Source organism: Rattus rattus, chromosome 3 (genome assembly GCF_011064425.1).
Source record: "Rattus rattus isolate New Zealand chromosome 3, Rrattus_CSIRO_v1, whole genome shotgun sequence".
Taxonomy (NCBI): domain Eukaryota; kingdom Metazoa; phylum Chordata; class Mammalia; order Rodentia; family Muridae; genus Rattus; species Rattus rattus.
In genome coordinates, this window is record NC_046156.1 from 183,671,024 (window position 1) to 183,689,998 (window position 18,975).

The 18,975-nt window shown below is 44.4% G+C and overlaps 2 protein-coding genes across 2 annotated transcripts in view; one reads left to right on the forward strand and one right to left on the reverse strand.

Moving 5' to 3' along the window:
• Nucleotides 1-500: 500 nt before the first annotated feature.
• Nucleotides 501-12,048, forward strand: Gzma (granzyme A). Its single transcript, XM_032896857.1, has 5 exons — nucleotides 501-606; nucleotides 7,422-7,566; nucleotides 9,519-9,657; nucleotides 9,846-10,115; nucleotides 11,820-12,048. The coding sequence occupies exons 1-5, from the start codon at nucleotides 537-539 to the stop codon at nucleotides 11,979-11,981; spliced, it is 786 nt and encodes a 261-aa protein (XP_032752748.1). The 5' UTR covers nucleotides 501-536; the 3' UTR covers nucleotides 11,982-12,048.
• A 5,931-nt stretch (nucleotides 12,049-17,979) lies between these two features.
• Nucleotides 17,980-18,975, reverse strand: part of Cdc20b (cell division cycle 20B) — a 75,025-nt gene continuing 74,029 nt past the window's right edge. Inside the window, 1 exon segment of the mRNA XM_032897036.1 lies at nucleotides 17,980-18,164. Coding sequence (XP_032752927.1) covers nucleotides 17,980-18,164 — 185 coding nt within the window.

The following is an 18,975-nucleotide window of genomic DNA, read 5'->3' on the forward strand; positions in this document are numbered from 1 at the left end:
GTCTCTCACTAAACCTGGAGCTTGCCTGTGCAGCTTGCTCTTCCTACCTCTGCAGCCACGTGCTGTCGCACCCAGATTGTTATGTAGGTTCTGGGGATCCACGTTCAGGTCCTCATGTTTATGCAGCAAGCACTCAAACAGCTGATCCACCTCCCTAGCACCTAAAATTCTGATTTTTGCGTTTTCAAAGAGCTCCTACTAAGGGACCCTGAAGATAATATTGCCACTGATGAAATACTCCAACTGAGTCACTTCTAGTCCCTGCTTATGAACTACATTCTAGTGGCAACAAGATTCCCTTCCCTCTGCTATCCCTAGGAGGCTACAAGGCCTCCCGCTCCACCCCACCGTGCTGTTAGTCACCACTGCAGGTGAGGAGGGATCGAGCCTGCTCTCGCCTATTTTAGTTTCATTTTCCAGCTCTACACCTGGAAGTTTGAAAGAGAAGAACGGAAACCACATCCTTTGTACTCTCGTATATAAGTAGAAAGAAACAAAATCGGAGATCCCTGCTGATTGATGTGGGGAGAGCCACGATGAGGAACCCCTGTGCTCCCTGGGTGTTCTCTCTTGCTACTGTCATTTTTCTTCTGCTAATTCCTGAAGGTAAGACAGATTCCTGTCATCTCCATCAAACCAATGGAGTCGATTTGTGGGTTGCTTTAACAATAGTACCTGAAGTGTAACTAATAGAGTCCCTAGAGCCTGGGAACATCCAGCATTCATTTTTAAAATTTTATTAATTTTAGAAGAAAAATATATATTTATAATTTCTTTCCAAAAATTAGCAAAACCAACAATGGAGAAATGCTGCCAGTTTATAGCTTGAATTTTGCCTTAGTAGACAATTTGAAATGAGTGAAGAAATGAATGAAATACTCTTGGGTTGAGAGATCAAGCTCTACCTTTCAAGAAAGGAAATGGTGGTAAATGAGGCGTCTCAGCCTTTCTTTCTTCAGCTGTGCAGACAGCTTTGAAGAAAGTTCCACTGAGTCTGAGCTAGGCAGCGGAAGCCGGTGGGGTCTGTGGGAGTTTCTCTTGGTTGATGTTTCCCTGGCAAGTCTTCCGGACTCTGGGGAAGACCTCACACTGACTCCTTGGGAGAGCTGTAGTGTTTTCTTTTCAGCTGTTCCTTCTATGTAGTGAGTAGGAGGAACCAATAGTCCTGTCTGAGGGAAAGCACCATGCACCCGTGGGAATGCCACCTCTGTTCTTGTCCTGACACTGGAAGAACAAACTGCTTCTGAGAGGTTCTCCATGTTCCTTGACGAACCTGGTAGGAAGATTGGCATGGAGTAACACGGCTGGCCAACAGGGAAGCAGCCATGATTTATCCCAGGACGCATGAGCTTTTAGAGGTAGGAGTTGTGAGCAGGAAACAGAAGTCCTAGGATTAGCCCTATGACTAGCAATGAAAGGGAATTTTAAAACAAGGTTGAAAGAAGTTCGAGATCAAAAGTGGACCAGCATAGCACAGCCTGCAGGCACTCAGACGTGCCAAATCCTCCAGAACCATGATGTCAGACTAAGTTTTCTTCCCTTCTTATTACTTTATAATTGAATTTTGGTTTTGTGAGGTTTTTTTCAAACTCGATTATTTTCCTTAAAGTAAACTGTAAGGATGACTTGTTCTATTACACTTCGTTTTCTGGGTTCAGAAGGAGCTGTGTGGACCCAGGAGGAGGGAGCAAGAGAAATATCTCATGTGCTGGACTAGTTAGAATAATCTGGAAGGCTCTCTAAAACAACGTCAGAACATCGCAGCTCCTGCCTCAGAAACTCTACTAAATCTAAGTCTAAATGGGGATGAGTAGTTGCTAGGTTTTTTTTTTTAATTGTTATTTTTTTTTATTAACTTGAGTATTTCTTATTTACATTTCGAGTGTTATTCCCTTTCCCGGTTTCCAGGCAAACATCCCCCTCCCCCCTCCCCTTCCTTATGGGTGTTCCCCTCCCAACCCTCTCCCCATTACCGCCCTCCCCCCAACAGTCTAGTTCACTGGGGGTTCAGTCTTAGCAGGACCCAGGGCTTCCCCTTCCACTGGTGCTCTTACTAGGATATTCATTGCTACCTATGAGGTCAGAGCCCAGGGTCAGTCCATGTATAGTCTTTGGGTAGTGGCTTAGTCCCTGGAAGCTCTGGTTGGTTGGCATTGTTGTACATATGGGGTCTCGAGCCCTTCAAGCTCTTCCAGTTCTTTCTCTGATTCCTTCAACGGGGTCCCGCTTCTCAGTTCAGTGGTTTGCTGCTGGCGTTTCGCCTCTGTATTTGCTGTATTCTGGCTGTGTCTCTCAGGAGAGATCTACATCCGCTCCTGTCGGCCTGCACTTCTTTTGCTTCATCCATCTTGTCTAATTGGGTGGCTGTATATTTATGGGCCACATGTGGGGCAGGCTCTGAATGGGTGTTCCTTCTGTGTCTGTTTTAATCTTTGCCTCTCTATTCCCTGCCAAGGGTATTCTTGTTCCCCTTTTAAAGAAGGAGTGAAGCATTCACATTTTGATCATCCCTCTTGAGTTTCATTTGTTCTAGGCATCTAGGGTAATTCAAGCATTTGGGCTAATAGCCACTTATCAATGAGTACATACCATGTGTGTTTTTCTGTGATTGGGTTACCTCACTCAGGATGATATTTTCCAGTTCCAACCATTTGCCGACGAATTTCATAAAGTCGTTGTTTTTGATAGCTGAGTAATATTCCATTGTGTAGATGTACCACATTTTCTGTATCCATTCCTCTGTTGAAGGGCATCTGGGTTCTTTCCAGCTTCTGGCTATTATAAATAAGGCTGCTATGAACATAGTGGAGCACGTGTCTTTTTTATATGTTGGGGCATCTTTTGGGAATATGCCCAAGAGAGGTATAGCTGGATCCTCAGGTAGTGCAATGTCCAATTTTCTGAGGAACCTCCAGACTGATTTCCAGAATGGTTGTACCAGTCTGCAATAAGAGCTTTCTATCTACACTAACCTTTACCGCAGACCTTTTGAAGACTAGTTAGTCTGACCTGGCCCTACTGCTCAGGCTGGCCACAAGTGCTCAGAGACAGAGCCGTTCTTGAATGCATCATGATGCCCACAGATATCCCTTGGTAGTCTAGTTTTGTAAGAATCACCTCAGGAAAACTAGGGCCGTGGCCAAAATTCCTTTGATTCTGTGCCATTCCATTTCTGGAGCCTAAAATTCTGCCTTCCCAATTCCCTTCTGGAAAGTGAGCCCTGCCTTCTTTCTTCTTACCTCTCACCCTCCTCAACCTGATGAGAAGTTCCAGATCTACCATTGATGCTTGTGAATTTGGTCAGTAGTTGGACTTCATTATGGAACAAGAAGTGTTGATCTCTACTCAAACAAACATTAATACTCAGCCAAAGTGGTCAGAAGTGTTTCAGGAGAATCCAGGAATATTTTGTGTAGAAGTTGAAAAACATGAGCTCTGTCACAAGCTCTGTCTCTCACTACCGCCATGCTTGCCTTATGCCTTAGTGTTTCCCTATTTTCTATTTTTTATTGGATTTTTTAATTTACATTTCAAATGTTATGCCCTTTCCTGGTTTCCCATCCATAAACCCCCTATCCCATCGCCCCTCTCTGTTCTTGCATGAGGGTGTTCCCCCACCCAACCACCCACTCCTTCCCACCTCCCCATCCTGACATTCCCCTACACTGGGGGATCCAGGCTTGGCAGGACCAAGGCCTCTCCTCCCATTGGTGCCCAGCAAGGCTATCCTCTGTTACATGTGCAGCTGGAGCCATGGGTCTGTCCATGTGTACTTTTTGGGTAGTGGTTTAGTCCCTGGGAGCTCTGGTTGGTTGGTATTGTTGTTCTTCCTACGGGGTTGCAAACTCCTTCAGCTCCTTCAATCCTTTCTCTAACTCCTCCAATGAGGGTCCCATACTCAGTTCAATGGTTGGCTGCTAGCATCTGCCTCTGTATTTGTCACTGTCTGGCAGAGCCTCTCAGGAGACAGCTATTTCAGGCTCCTGACAGCATGCACTTCTTGGCATCAGGAATATTGTCTGGGTTTGGTGGCTATATGTATATTTATATATGGATTGGAACCCCAGGTGGGGCAGGATCTGAATGGCCTTTCCTTTAGTCTCTGCTCCAAACTTTGTCTCCATATTTCCTCCTATGAATATTTTCGTTCCCCTCTTTAAGAAAGACTGACGCCTCCTCACATTTGTCGTCCTTCTTCTTGAGTTTCTGTGGCCTGTGGTTTGTATCTTGGGTAATCCGAGATTTTGGGCTAATATCCACTTATCAGTGAGTCCATACATGTGTGTTTTTTGTGATTGGGTTACCTCACTCAGGATTATATTTCCTAGTTCCATGCATTTGCCTATGAATTTCATGAAGTCATCGTTTTTGATAGCTGAGTAATATTCCATTGTGTAGATGTACCACATTTTCTGTATCCATTCCTCTGTTGAGGGACACCTGGGTTCTTTCCAGCTTCTGGCTATTATAAATAAGGCTGCTATGAACATAGTGGAGCATGTGTCCTTGTTATATGTTGGAGCATCTTTTGGGTATGTGCCCAGGAGAGGGTTAGCAGGGTCCTCAGGTAGTGCAATGTGCAATTTTCTGAGGAACCTCCAGACTGATTTCCAGAATGGTTGTACCAGTCTGCAATCCCACCAACAATGGAGGAGTGTTCCTCTTTCTCCGCATCCTCACCAGCATCTGCTGTCACTTGAGTTTTTGATCTCAGCCATTCTGACTGGTGTGAAGTGGAATCTCAGGGTTGTTTTGATTTGCATTTCCCTGATGACTAAGGTTGTTGAACATTCCTTTAGGTACTTCTCAGCCATTCGATATTCCTCAGCTGTGAATTCTTTGTTTAGCTCTGTACCCCATTTTTAATAGGGTTATTTGGCCCTCCAGAGTCTAACTTCTTGAGTTCATTGTATATATTGGATATTAACCATATATCAGATGTAGGATTGGTAAAGCTCTTTTCCCAATCTGTTGGTTGCTGTTTTGTCCTAATGACAGTGTCCTTTGCCTTACAGAAGCTTTGCAGTTTTATGAAGTCCCATTTGTTTACTGTTGATCTTAGACTATAAGCCATTGGTGTTCTGTTCAAGAAATTTTCCTCTGTACCCATGTGTTTAAGGCTTTTCCCATTTTTCTTCTATTAGTTTGAGTGTATCTGGTTTGATGTGGAGGTCCTTGGTCCACTTGGACTTAAGCTTTGTACAGGGCGATAAGAATGGGTTGATCTGCATTCTTCTGCATGCTGACCTCCAGTTGAATCAGCACCATTTGTTGAAAATGCTGCACCGCCCCCCCCACACACACACACGCACTGGATGGTTTTAGGTCCTTTGTCAAAGATCAAGTGGCCATAGGTGTGTGGGTTCATTTCTGCGTCTTCAATTCTATTCCATTGGTCTACCTGCCTGCCTCTGTACCAATACCATACAGGATTTAACACTATTGCTCTGTAATACTGCTTGAGGTCAGGGATGGTGATTCCCTAAGTTGTTCTTTTATTGTTGAGGATATTTTTTGCTCTCCTGGGTTTTTTGTTATTCCAAATGAATTTGCAAGTTGCTCTTTCTAATTCTATGAACAACTGAGTTCGAATTTTGATGGGGATTGCATTGAATCTGTAGATTGTTGCAAAATAGTCATTTTTACAATATTAATCCTGCCAATCCATGAGCATGGGAGATCTTACCATCTTCTGAGATCTTCTTCAATTTCTTTTTTCAAAGACTTGAAGTCCCTATCATACAGATCTTTCACTTGCTTGGTTAGAGTCACACCAAGGTATTTTATATTATTTGGGACTATTATGAAGGGTGTTGTTTCCCTAATTTCTTTCTCAGCCTCTTCATCCTTTGAGTAGAGGAAGGCTACTGATTTGTTTGAGTCAATTTTATATTCAGCCATTTTGCTGAAGTTGTTTATCAGCTTTAGTAGTTCTCTGATGGAACTTTTGGGGTCATCTAAGTGTACTATCATATCATCTGCAAACAGTGATATTTTAACCTCTTTCTTTCCAATCTGCATCCTTTTGATCTCCTTTTGTTGTCTAACTACTCTGGCTAGGACTTCCAAGTACTATATTGAATAAGTAGGGAGAGAGTGGGCAGCCTTGTCTAGTACCTGATTTTAGTGGGATTGCTTCAAGTTTCTCTCCATTTAGTTTAATGATGAATATGGGATTGCTGTATATGGCTTTTACTGTGTTTGGGTATGGGCGTTGAATTCCTGATATTTCCAAGACTTTTAACATGAAGAGTTGTTGAATTTTGTCAAATGCTTTCTCAGCATCTAATGAGATGATTGTGTGGTTTTTTTTTTCTTTGAGTTTTTTTACATAGTGGATTACATTAATGGATTTCCATATATTGAACCTCCCTGCATCCCTGGGATGAAGCCTACTTGATCATGATGGATGATCCTTTTGGTGTGTTCTTGGATTTTGTTTGTGAGAATTTTGTTATTTTTGTGTCAATATTCATAAGGGAAATTGGTCTGAAGTTCTCTTCTTTGTTGGGTCTTTGTGTGATTTAGGTGTAAGTGTAATTGTGGCTTCAGAGAAGGAATTGGGTAGTGTTCCTTCTGTTTCTATTTTGTGGAATAGTTTGGGCAGTACTAGTATTAGGTCTTCTACGAAGGTTTGATAAAAATTCTCCACTAAGCCCATCTAGTCCTGAGCCTTTTTTTGGTTGCAAGACTTTTAATAACTGCTTCTATTCCCATTTTCTAACAGTGGATCCATTGTCTTGGTCCAGATCGTGCTAAGGTGGATTATCTACTCATAGTGCTTCTGCTCCTTACAGTTCATTTGGAAAGGGCTTTAACTAAACAGTGTTTAGTCTGAGGATTGGAAGAGAACCTTAGGTTCGACTTGCATTATTTTCTTGACTTGTGAATGAGAGTGGTGCTCTTGATACCTGAAATCTCACAGTGGTAAAAGTCTTCATGAAGGGTCACAGCTAAAAGGTGCTAACATCACTTGAATACTGTGTTTTTAATGGTCTCTGAGTGGAAGGGGGAAGCAGCAGTCTTCTCAAAGCCTACTCCTTGCTCTGCTTCTCCATTCACACTCATCCAGAGGGGAGTAGGGACAGTGAGGCTTGCATGAACACCAGCAACTGCTGCTGGTGCTGACCACTGCACAGCTCTCTGCCCTTGGCAAACCCTGAGCTCTGAGACTACAGTTGTGACAGATCTCCAGCTGAATGGTTCCCGGGACACCAGTGGCAGGCTTCTGTGGATGTGACAGTAGGAGCCCAAAAGAGCCGAGACTTAGGGTGAGACATCAGGACTATATAGCACATAAACGTAAGCTGATACCAACTTCTCTCCAAATTCAAAAATCATGCCTTGTCCTAGAAACGTGGCTTTCCTGAGGGGCTTTTAAGAGCAGACACTGACCTGGCTGGCCTTCTTCTGTTGAACAGGTGGCTGTGAAAGAATCATTGGAGGAGACACAGTAGTTCCTCACTCAAGGCCATACATGGTTCTACTTAAACTTAAACCAGACGGTGTCTGTGCTGGCGCTTTGATTGCAAAAAACTGGGTGTTGACCGCTGCACATTGTATCCTGTAAGTTCTTGAGATTAAAAAGATTTTGGAGAAATTGTCTATTGAGAAGAAATGATAATGATAAAACTACATCTCACTAACACATGGAAAAACCACTTACTTTTTCATTGATCTGAAAAGAATTTAAGCCCAGATTTGTTGCAAGGAGTCAAATCAATGAGGATACAGTGTCTGTAAGCTCTATCTGAAGGTCCACCGGGAGGGGAGAGAGAGAGAGAGAGAGAGAGAGAGAGAGAGAGAGAGAGAGAGAGAGAGAGAATATATCACAGGCTTGCTGGGTATAGAATGGATCTGGGAAGAAATGGGGAAGAACCAGAGTGAATATGGTCAAGATACATTGTATTCAAGATTTTAATAAAAGATAGTAAGTGGGTTTATTAAATGAAAATAAAATCACTCTGGTTATCTTATAAAGGGTGGAGGGGAATCACTCTCAAGAATTAAAACTTGCATGAGCTGGACCAGGATAATAGATCCACTGTCAGAGAATGGGAAGACACAAAGGCATGAGGCATGGGGAAAGGCTGAATGCCAGCAGCTGCTGTACTCCAGCAGCCCTGTGGATCATTACATAGCACCCACCTCTCCCACGCCTCTCGAGCATGTTCCATTTACTGTGTGAATCCCGTGTGGAGAAGGGTTTCTGCTCCTTCTCTGCCAAGTGGCTTCTTTCCTCTGTTGTCTTGGTGACACTGTCCCCAGTGCCTATGCTCTTGTGACAATATTACATAGGCAACGAAAGTTCAAAGTAATTGAAGCCAACTAAAATTACAAATTCACTTCTTTCGTAGCCACCTGTGGCTCATGGCCATTGGGCCATACAATTTATAAAAACGTATTATCAAAGCATGCCATTGAGAGTACAGATATGATGTCTTTCTTATTTAAGACCAGTCTCAGCTGGAATAATGGAGCAAAGGTGATGTGGATATTGCTTGGTTTGGTGTGGAACAGGTTGTGAATGACAAGAGCCATAAGCATAAACACATCAGGAAACATTCGCACCCTTCACAGAACAGGAAATATTCGCACCCTTCACAGCATGCACATAGGACCCTTTGCTAAGCGGTTTCTAGAAGTTTTCCCATCTGAGTTTGTTCTCTTACAGGGAGGTCTGCCAGGAACTGCTTTACAACTACCAGCTGCCTTTGGTTCTTACCTATGGATCTCCTCCTGGGAGCTTTGCTTGTCAGGGTTTGCAGACTAATTCTCTCCTCTCCACAGCTAATCGTGGAGAGGAAAAATGGAAACAACCCCAAGATTTGCATCTTGGAAATGGAATTTCACTCATTTGCTTTTTAAAAATAACACCTCAGTTACTTGTCATAAATAAGCTGTTGGAGATTAGGCAGGTGTGATGGCTCGAATGTCCTTTGTCCTCTCAAAAGTTCGTTTGCTGGAGCTTGGTCCCTAGGGTAACCATACAGAGAGACAGTGGGACTTACAGAGATAGAAAGATCATTGGGGTTCCATTCTGGTAACAGGGTGAATGTAGACGTCAGAGTCAGTCAGCTAACATGAGTAGCTTGCTATAAATTGAGCTTGAGCTCTGCCTCTGGTCCTGTCTTGCTTCCTCTGTCACTCAACTGATCCTCTTCCCACATCCCCACCCCTCCCACCTCCATGAGCTGACACAGCACAGGCAAAAGTCCTCATTGGAAGTCAAGCAGATCTGACACTGAGCTCTCAAACTCCAAAGCTATGAGTCAAAGGAAACCTCTATCTATCCTTTGTTCCACACCCAGCAGCCGGTGTTTTATTAAAGCTACATAAATCTAAGGCAGTAATGATAACAGAGACCTAAACTCCTTACCTTTCAAAGCAGGTATATTTTTTCAAGACACAAATTTTCTCCAAAAGGCGCATATATACCAATGACAAAATGAAGCTGTCTGATATATATTATGCCCGATCCCTGATTAAACTAGTAACTAGCATTGTATCTGTTACAGGGGAAAGAAATCTGAGGTCATTCTTGGGGCTCACTCAATAAAAAAAGAGCCGGAACAACAGATACTATCTGTTAAGAAAGCATATCCCTATCCCTGCTTTGACAAACACACACATGAGGGTGATCTACAACTTCTACGGGTATGTACCTTTGAGTCTTTTTGAGCCACAAAACCTTTTACGGTCTCACCATGTACATAAGAGAGGTGTTCCTAATCCCCTCCCTGGTACAAATGGGAGAGCCCCAGAGGACTGAGAGGACTGAGTAAGAAGTTCAAGCATTAATACTAATCCCGTACTCTTAACTGGTTATGTTTTTCTTCCTACAGCTAAAGAAAAAAGCAACACTTAACAAAAACGTGGCTATCCTTCAGCTACCTAAAAAGGGGGATGATGTGAAACCAGGAACCAGATGCCACGTAGCAGGGTGGGGGCGTTTTCACAATAAGTCACCTCCCTCTGACACTCTGAGAGAAGTCAACATCACTGTCATAGACAGAAAAATCTGCAATGATGAAAAACACTATAATTTTAACCCTGTAATTGGACTAAATATGATTTGTGCCGGAAACCTCCGTGGTGGGAAGGACTCATGCCACGTAAGTGAAACAAGATGGTGTGTGTTAGCTACTGAAGCTAGGCACGTGGGTGTGCATGGTGTGATGTCAAGCTTGGCCTTGCCAAAGCATTGGCCCCTACGTGTTCTGCTGTGCTGGTTGCTTGCTTGATTGATTGATGGATTGATTGATTGATTGATTGATTTGTTGGTTGGTTGGTTGGTTGAGACAGGAGACCCACTATGTAACTCTGGCCATTCTAGAACTTACAGAAATCCTCCTATCTCTGCCTCCCAGGTGCTGGGACTAAAGGCATACACTACCACACCTAGCCTTCTACTGTGCTTTTTGGAATTTGGTGAGATGTAGGTAAATAAAATAAGACACTCAGCTTCCAAGTCACTAAAAATAAGAATTCACTGCTAAGACCACTGGCAACCCTTCTACATTGACTTTGTTTCATATATTAAAAAACAAAACAACAAAATGCTTAGAAGAAATGGGTGGGGGTGTTTCTCATTTTTCCTATATTACCATATATAGATACAAGCAAGAGACATAAAAATTCTAAAGTTCCTGGAAAGCCTTCAGCCTTTCCCACCTCACCACAACCCTAAAAACCCTTCCATGTAGATGTGTTTGAAATGCCAGTCATTCCCAAATCTGCCCAGGGACCTGGAACTAGACCCCATCGTTTCCTCACGCAGAGCAGAGCAAACAATCTCGGGCATGATCCCCACCAGAGAATGAATAAGCCTCCCTCCCCCAAAACAGGAGGGACAGGGCCTGATTAAAGACAAGAATTAGAAAGAACACTTTGCAAAATTTTTTTATTATTACACTCGGTTCTACCTTGTCAGTTCTCGCCTTTCCCCAAGGCTCCGCAGAATCACCCTGAGGTGAGGGGGAGTGTGCTGTTACCAGGGAGTTGTCAGAGAGCTCAGGGGAATTATGCCTTGTGTTCAGGACCAAAGATTAGGCAAAAGATTAGAAGACATCAGTCCTTCACACCCTTCCTCTTTATTTTACCCTCCCTCATCATCACCTCGCACATCCTTCACTTATAGCACCCACGAACCTGACTTTCCCTATTTGGGAATCACGTGCACCACCCAGAGGCCACGGCAGCAACTCAGGACGCGCGTGCCTCACACCAGCCTTGGACACACTGAAGCTCAGCTGTGTTTCCCAGTCCCTTCAGCGCCCGGGACTGACTGCTGATAAATGGAGTCTATAGGGCTCATCCCGCACACTGCCGATGCTATAAGAGGGAAGAACCGTGTCTTAGCAGGGATGGCCAGAGTTCTCACGTGACTCATCGCTCCATACAGATATAAAGCCAACCCCTCCCTGAAAGGAGAACCTCAGTTTTCTTCCCTTGGGAAAGTAAATATACGTGAGAGGAACCCGAAAACACAGCAGTTTCTCTTCACCTAAATGTGGCAGCCGCTTTTGCCTGTTTCACTGCTTGAGTTATTAGTAAGCGTGTCAAAAAAATTAAAAAAAAATGACCAAGAGGGACTACTTTCTGGAAAAAGATAATCAATCTCAAAATTAGTGACGAAAATAAGTAATGCTACTTCCACTTCTGTTTTCACTAATCTATAAATATTAAAATATTGCTTATCATCTAGATGTTTCAAGTAGTAATTTTCAGTGAAGTCTGGGCTGGTCTTCGTAAGTGCTTCAGAACGTCTTCACTGTTCATACTGACCCCACCTTACCCCACCCCTCTTGTTTTCCCAGGGAGATTCTGGAGGCCCTCTGCTATGTGAGGGTATTTTCCGAGGCATCACAGCTTTTGGCCTTGAGGGGAGGTGTGGAGATCCCAAAGGGCCTGGCATCTATACTTTACTCTCAGACAAACACCTCGATTGGATAAGGAAGACTGCGAAGGGCGCTGTTTAAAGGGTGACTCTCACTCCATCCGCTGTCGCTTCTGTATCTGAGCACAAATAAAATCAACTTAAAGAGCTGCGCACGCCCTTCTGTAACGTTCTTGGGCAAATCTCCAGGATAATGCAGGAGGGAGATTAGAAAATCAGGACCAGTTAGAGCCGAGCCAGGGCTGCAGCTGGGAGCGGACCGGGCTGGGAGAGGCACCGGGCGGTAATAAGAAACAACAGGATGTTCTGCTTTTATTAGCCCTGGGGCTGCGCGGCTGCAGGTGGATCCAGAGGCCTACGGGTTACGAGCCAAGCTGGGAGGCAGAGGATGTGGCTCAGAATGCTTGCTGAGCGTGCACACAAAATTCCAGGCTGTAGGGCTCCTGCAGCAATAAACAAACAAACAAACAAACAAACAAAACAAATAAAACCGGTTAAGAGAAGGCTGGCAGAACTCTGCGTGGAACCCAAGGCGATCTGAACCAAGGAGGTATTACAGAGGAGTGAGGAAAGACAAATGCACCAGCACAAGAACTTTCTGGAACAGAGCAGTGAACAGGAGAATCCTGGGAGCAACACCAGGTCAAAGTATAGGAGAGGGGCGGGCACAGTGGGAGAGGGGGCGGGGACAACACTGACTGGTTTGTTGAACCTGGAACTGAACAAGGAGAGATGGCGTTTGAAACCTCCATTACTGCCACTAAAGTAACTGCCGGTGTCAGACAGCAGAGCTGCACAGAGGAGAGCGAGTAACTGTATTAATCAATCATCTTGGTTTTGCCAGAAACTTACTTCAAACTAGTTTAGAAAAAATAAAAGGAAGTTAAAGTAAAAAAAAAAAAAAAAAAAAAGAAAAAAGAAAAGAAAATCAGGACCACCAGAGTCCGCCATGCATCCAGGGACAGGAGGATTTCTCCCTGAATGAAGCACTTCGCTCTCAGATCTGTCTGACAGGAAGCAAAGTGAGGGGCTCGGGTATTCTGAACTGCCTATTCTAGGGTGTAGGAGTGAAAGGGAATGAAACCCCGCCCCTGGCACTAACCCACCTCCATGCTCTTATTCATATGCAAAAACTGAGGAGACTTAAATCAGAAGTGACTCAGGTCTAGGTTCCCCTGGGCAGGTGTGGAGATTCCGAGTTAATTGATATTGGTGGAACCTAGAACATGGGATTCCGTACCTTATCACCCCTATAAGATGGATACCACCCAAGGGTCAGACTCCCTGAGCTACAAAATGAAGCTTTTATTAGAGAGAGGTTCTGGTGTGATATTTGAGACAAGTCATAACTTTTAATATAGATTTAAGATTTTAATTACAATAGATAAGCTACCCTATACTGAATGCCATTTTTAAAATTGTTGGCTCAAACCTTCATGCACTGCTAGTTAAAATACAAGTTTGTCGTAGTAAATTTCTTGGAAAAATCACCAGTGTCTCTTGAAGATTAACCTGTGTATGTTTTATAACTTAGCAATTCTACTCCTGAGGATATGCCAAACTGAAATGAGTGTTTTGTCCACCAAAGATATATCCAGTAATGTGCATACCAGATTAAATACTTGAACTCAAAACTCAAAATAACTTATGTAACGAGGCCTTTTACCTACTTTATTTGGGTTCCTATATACCACCTTTCTCACTGCAATCCCTTTCAACCCCCAACACTAGGTAGGTGAGAAAGAGCGTGAGAGGAAAAAGGGGGTGTGACTCTCAGATTACTTCTTTCTGATTAGGGGTGTCGAGCTCCTAGGGACGAGTTCAACCTTCATCGTTAGGATATCTCCAACCAGCAATCAGCAATCCAGGAAAAGCAGCAGCAGGGATAGCAGCAGCAGGGACAACAACAGGCAGCAGCCTCAGGGACAACAGCAGCAGGGACAGCAGCAGCAGGAACAGCAGCAGCAGGGACAGCAGCAGGCAGCAGCAGCAGGGACAGCAGCAGGGACAGCAGCAGGAGGGACAGCAGCAGCAGGGACAGCAGCAGCAGGGACAGCAACAGCAGGAACAGCAGCATCAGGGACAGCAGCAGCAGGGACAGCAGCAGCAGGGAGGCAGCAGCAGCTCCCAAGGCCCTCCCAGACCTCTCACATTTATACGCTCTAAAGAGTTCCCAGAATTCTAAATGTAAACTATCCTCAGCTGGCAAAATCATGCCCCTCCTAGAGCACAAGACAAATCACAGTCAGCGGCTGTTGACAATATGAAGCAGCCCCATATCCCAAACCTGAGACCTAAACAAAAACACATTCACATAGCGTAACTGGGTTTCTAAAGAAACCAAGCTTCCCACTACAAACTTAAATATTCATTTCTAAATTAAAAAAAAAAAAAAACAAGTTTATATCCATGGACTAAAATATATAGCAATGAAAAGAACTGCAGTCTCATGTATCACTGGGTTTTTGCATTCATGTTTATTGCATGAATCCTCATTTCTGAAGGTAGGCATAAGTAAAAATCGAGTCCATCATGTAGAAGTCAGAATAAAGAGGCTATTTACTGACGCTAGGCACAAGATATCCTTTCAGGATATCAGAAACATTGGTATCTGGATGGTATTCATGGCTTTCTATTCATGAACCAAAACTGTACCCAGCTATCCACTAAGGATTTATAGACTCCAAGTTTTGTAGCACAAAGTTTAAGACAGTTGTAGTCAAGGCTTCTAGTTTGTGTTTTGTCTAGACTTTTACTAATTTCTTTATAAAAATAATATCCCAAACTTTCCACTAAAATTAATATCAGAAATATGTTGATTTTGTCTTAAATTAAGCCCATTTGCTCACATACCAATGTTAATTGTAGAAATGAGCTTTGATCATGACACCATCATAATACTGTTAAAATAGAAAACCTAAAATAGAATGATGGAGGACTGTCTCGTGTGTGTGTGCGTGTGTGTGTGTGTGTGTGTGTGTGTGTGTGTGTGTGTGTGTGTCAGAGAGGCAGAAAGATAGATTTGCAGTTTTAGACGCTTTAAATTTTTCTAAAGATGGAATTACTAAATTCACTTAGTTAAAGGAAGTCGGGAAGAAAACTAACTGGCAAATTAGCATGAATTTGGCAAAAGTATCCTAGTTTCTCTGGTATATACACTCCCCTGCTCTATAACAATTAAGGTTTTTGTTTTGTCTCATGAGAGGAATAAAGGAGAAGGCATTCTTTTTCTCTTTAAGAGTTGGGTGTGTTGGCTCAGACCTATAAACTTAGCTTTTGGGAGGTAAACACAGAAGGATTGGAAATTGGGGCCAGAATGAACTTTATACTAATTTCAAGACTAGCCTGAGATCAGAGAAGGAGAAGGAAGAGGAGGGGATGGTGAGGAAAGGTGCAGTGAGCTGTATTGGATTTGGGCCTAGCCGCTTTGTGAATGCATAGCTCAAGGTGGCTACTTGACTCTGGGCTGCATGGCCACAGAGGTTTAACCTTGAGACGACTGCCATACGGACATGAGATTGTTGAACTAAGAGCCTCCCCAGGAAGACCCTGGGAGCAATGACAGGATGTTTCAGCCTGAGCAAAACACGGATGTCCCTGAGCAGATTCCTGAGAAGGGTTCACCTTTTCTAAGAACATGTCCCCGAAGACTGTTGCCTCTTTGTTATAGGAGGATATCTTGCATTATAGTGATTCACCTTATATCCTTGGGCACTTCCCAAACTCCCCACCCTAAGCTTCAGTTCCTGCTTCTATTCCTGCCTCAGAGCTTTAAATGCTGTACATTCCTCTCAATAAACGAGACCTTGACAACAGAACTCTTGCTTGGTCTCCTTCTTCTCTTCACCCCCATTTTGGCCCACAGGTAGAAAGCCTCTTCGGGACCCTGAATAACTGGGTCCCCGCTGGCGGGGACAAGTGGCGCCCGAACAGGGACCCCGAAGCAAGGCCGACTACAGGACGACGGAGATAAGAGAGCTGCAGCGGGAATCGAGGACTCTTCAGGCCGTATAGCTCGTGCGTCGCTGGAGAGGGAGGTAAGGACCGGTCGAATAATTGTCGCTAATTGCCATGGGGAAGGTATTGTCTAAGGAGGCTTGTTTCATAAGAGAAATCAGCGTTTACTCAGGGAGAGGAATAAGAGTTAAGAAAAAGGATTTAATCAAATTTTTTGTTTCATAGATGAAAAATGTCCTTGGTTAATTTTAAGTGGCCCCGATATTCACCCCCATATTTGGAATAAGGTTGGTCAGGAGATTAATAGGCTTTTGAAAGCCGGCGACCCAGTGTCTGCGGCTTTTTTCAGTTACTGGGGTATCATTAGAGACATTATAATAGATGCTGAGGAAGGAGGCGAGAGTGCCCGCCTCCTAGCTGTTGCAGAGGACTTCTTACAAGCCTCCAGGCCGCTTCACCTAACAATGAAAAAAGAAAACGGGAGCCGCATTCTCCCAGCCCTTCCATTGTTATTGATATGCCTGGGGGTGAGGGGAAATCCCTCATCCAAAGCCTTATGCTCTCTCTAGAAGACCCCAAGATGTCCAAAAAATTCAAAGACCATTTATCCTTCTCTTAAAGAATTTTCTGGGAAAAACAAATGCTCTGAGTCAGGTCTAGATCCGCCTCCGAGGCCGAATTAGAGGAGGAAGCTGCCAGGTATGAGAAAGAGAGATATGGTCCCGAGCCACAGGAGACTCAGATCTTCTTCACTGGAGGTCTGGGTCTGTCTGCCTCCCACCTTATCTACCCCTATATCGTCAGCCCCACCTGCACCTCTACCGGTTGCAGTAGTGGAGGAACTGACTCAGACTAAGACTGCACTTCAAGCACAAATTACTGGGCTTAAACAGATCTTACACCTACAGCAGGAATTGGGGGATCTTACACTAGAAATCCAGGATTTACAAGAGACCATGACTAAGGGACAGTATGCCCAAAAAGGGCCAGCTAAGGCCAGTAGAAAACCCCAACCAAAACTAACTTTCCCAGTTATGACTAGGCACGCGCCAGACAGGCCAGGGATGAGTCTGAGTTAAACAGTACTAGAACACTAAATAGGTCGGCCAGAGACGAGCGCGAGCCAGACAGTACTAATCGAACCATAATGAGGAACAAGAAAGTGAAGAAGAAAATGACTATGAGGAGGGACCCTCAGATTCGGAAGAGGAAAAGCCCTGATCAGGATGAGGGTGGGACCTCGTGTCCCGCATACAAGAAACTTAAACTCAAACACATAAAGGAATTACATTCAGCTGTTAAAAATTATGGTATGAATGCCCCCTTTACCTTGGCTATCCTAGAAGGACTTTCGGGGTCTGGGTATTTGACCCCTAGTGAATGGACCAAGGTAGTACAATCTGTCCTCACTAGAGGACAATATTTGACTTGGAAATCTGAATTTATTGATAAAGCGGAGAGCCTTGCTGCTAGAAACAGAAACAATCCCTTAAGTAAATCTGCTTCCTGGACGGCAGATAAGCTATGTGGGAGGGGCTCATTTGCCTCTGAGGAAAAACAGCTGGGGCTGTCTCCCGGTGTGCTCGCACAAACGGCGAGGTGGCTTTGTCCGCTTGGAGAGCAGTCCCGCTTACAGGGGCGCCACCACCCCTTAACTAAAAATAATCCAGGGGCACAAGAGCCCTATGCTCAATTTGTAGGAGACTACAAGAAGCAGCTGAAAGAATCCTAGGTCAAAATGAAAGTGAAGGGCTTCTCGTTAGACAGCTTGCTCTCGAAAATGCTAACTCGGGCGTGTAGAGCCGCACTTGAGGCAAGACCAAAGACCTTGATATCCCAGGCATGATTAAACTTTGCAAGGATGTTGACTTTTTTCTCACCAAGTATCTAAATCTATCAGCCTGGCAATTGGGGCTGTGTTCCAAAGAGCTGGAGATTCTGGTCACCCTAGAGGCAGAACATGTTTCAAATGTGGACAACCCGGTCATTTTGCTAGAGAATGCAACACCCCAAAACCTAGCCAGTCCCCAGCCCTGCTGGATGGCCCCACTACCCCCTGAGGGTTTGTCCCCGCTGCAGGAAAGGCCGTCACTGGGCCAGGGAATGTCAGTCTAAGACTGACATTAGTGGACAAACCCTCCCTGTGGTCCAGGGAAACGAGCGGGGGGCCCCACAATGGGGCCCCTATCCACGGGTGACCACCCGCCCCCAAGTGCAGCATCAAGCTCCTGCAATGCCAACTTATCCCGGGCAACAGCAGGAAGTGCAGGAGTGGACCTGTGTTCCTCCACCACCAGGATTATAACCCCTGAGGAAGGGACTGTTATCATAGAATCTGGAAAGTTTGGGCCCCATGCCGCCTGGCATGTTTTTTCTTAATAATTGGGCGAGCCTCGAGTGCTCTTCAAGGACTTGTCATCCTTCCCTCTGTAATAGATGCTGATTATTCTGGAGAGATTAAATTTCTAGCCACTGCCACGAGGGCCCCTTAACGCTAGAGCCGACAACGCGTTGCACAGGCCTTACTGCTTCCTTCATGGGGCAGTTCCTCATAAAGTAAGGGGCGTGGTTCTTCCTCCCTGGCTCTTCAGATGTTTATTGGGTACAAAATTAACTGATGAAAGACCCATGATGTCTCTTTGGCTTGATGGCAAACAATTTCAGGGCCTTTTAGATACAGGGGCGGATACAACAGTGCTCTCCTCTAGACACTGGCCCTCAACCTGGCCCCTTAAGGCTACTGCCACACATTTAAAAGGGATAGGTCAAACACAGGATACACTCCAAAGTTCAAAGCTCCTGACCTGGAAAGATAAAGAGAATAATACAGGCACAGTTAGGCCATTTGTAGTTTCTGGACTCCCTGTTAACCTCTGGGGAAGGGATATTCTTTCCCAGATGGGAGGATGATGTGTAGTCCCAATGAGGTCATTACTAACCAAATGTTAAGGACAGGATTCCTCCCTGGAAAAGGATTAGTAGAAATGAACAGGGAATCACAGAACCCTTGACTCCCCATGCCCAAAACAGATAGAGGAGGTTTAGGAGCAGACCTTTTTCATAGAGACCGCTGTTCCTCCTGCACTCAGGCTGATAAAATATCTTGAAGTCAAATGATC

Excerpts from the sequence above, each read along its gene's own strand:
- Gzma (XM_032896857.1), top strand. The coding sequence starts at position 537 with ATGAGGAACCCCTGTGCTCCCTGGGTGTTCTCTCTTGCTACTGTCATT. Across the intron at positions 607-7,421 it reads TCTTCTGCTAATTCCTGAAG|GTGGCTGTGAAAGAATCATT; the intron begins GTAAGACAGATT and ends TCTGTTGAACAG. Across the intron at positions 7,567-9,518 it reads ACCGCTGCACATTGTATCCT|GGGAAAGAAATCTGAGGTCA; the intron begins GTAAGTTCTTGA and ends TATCTGTTACAG.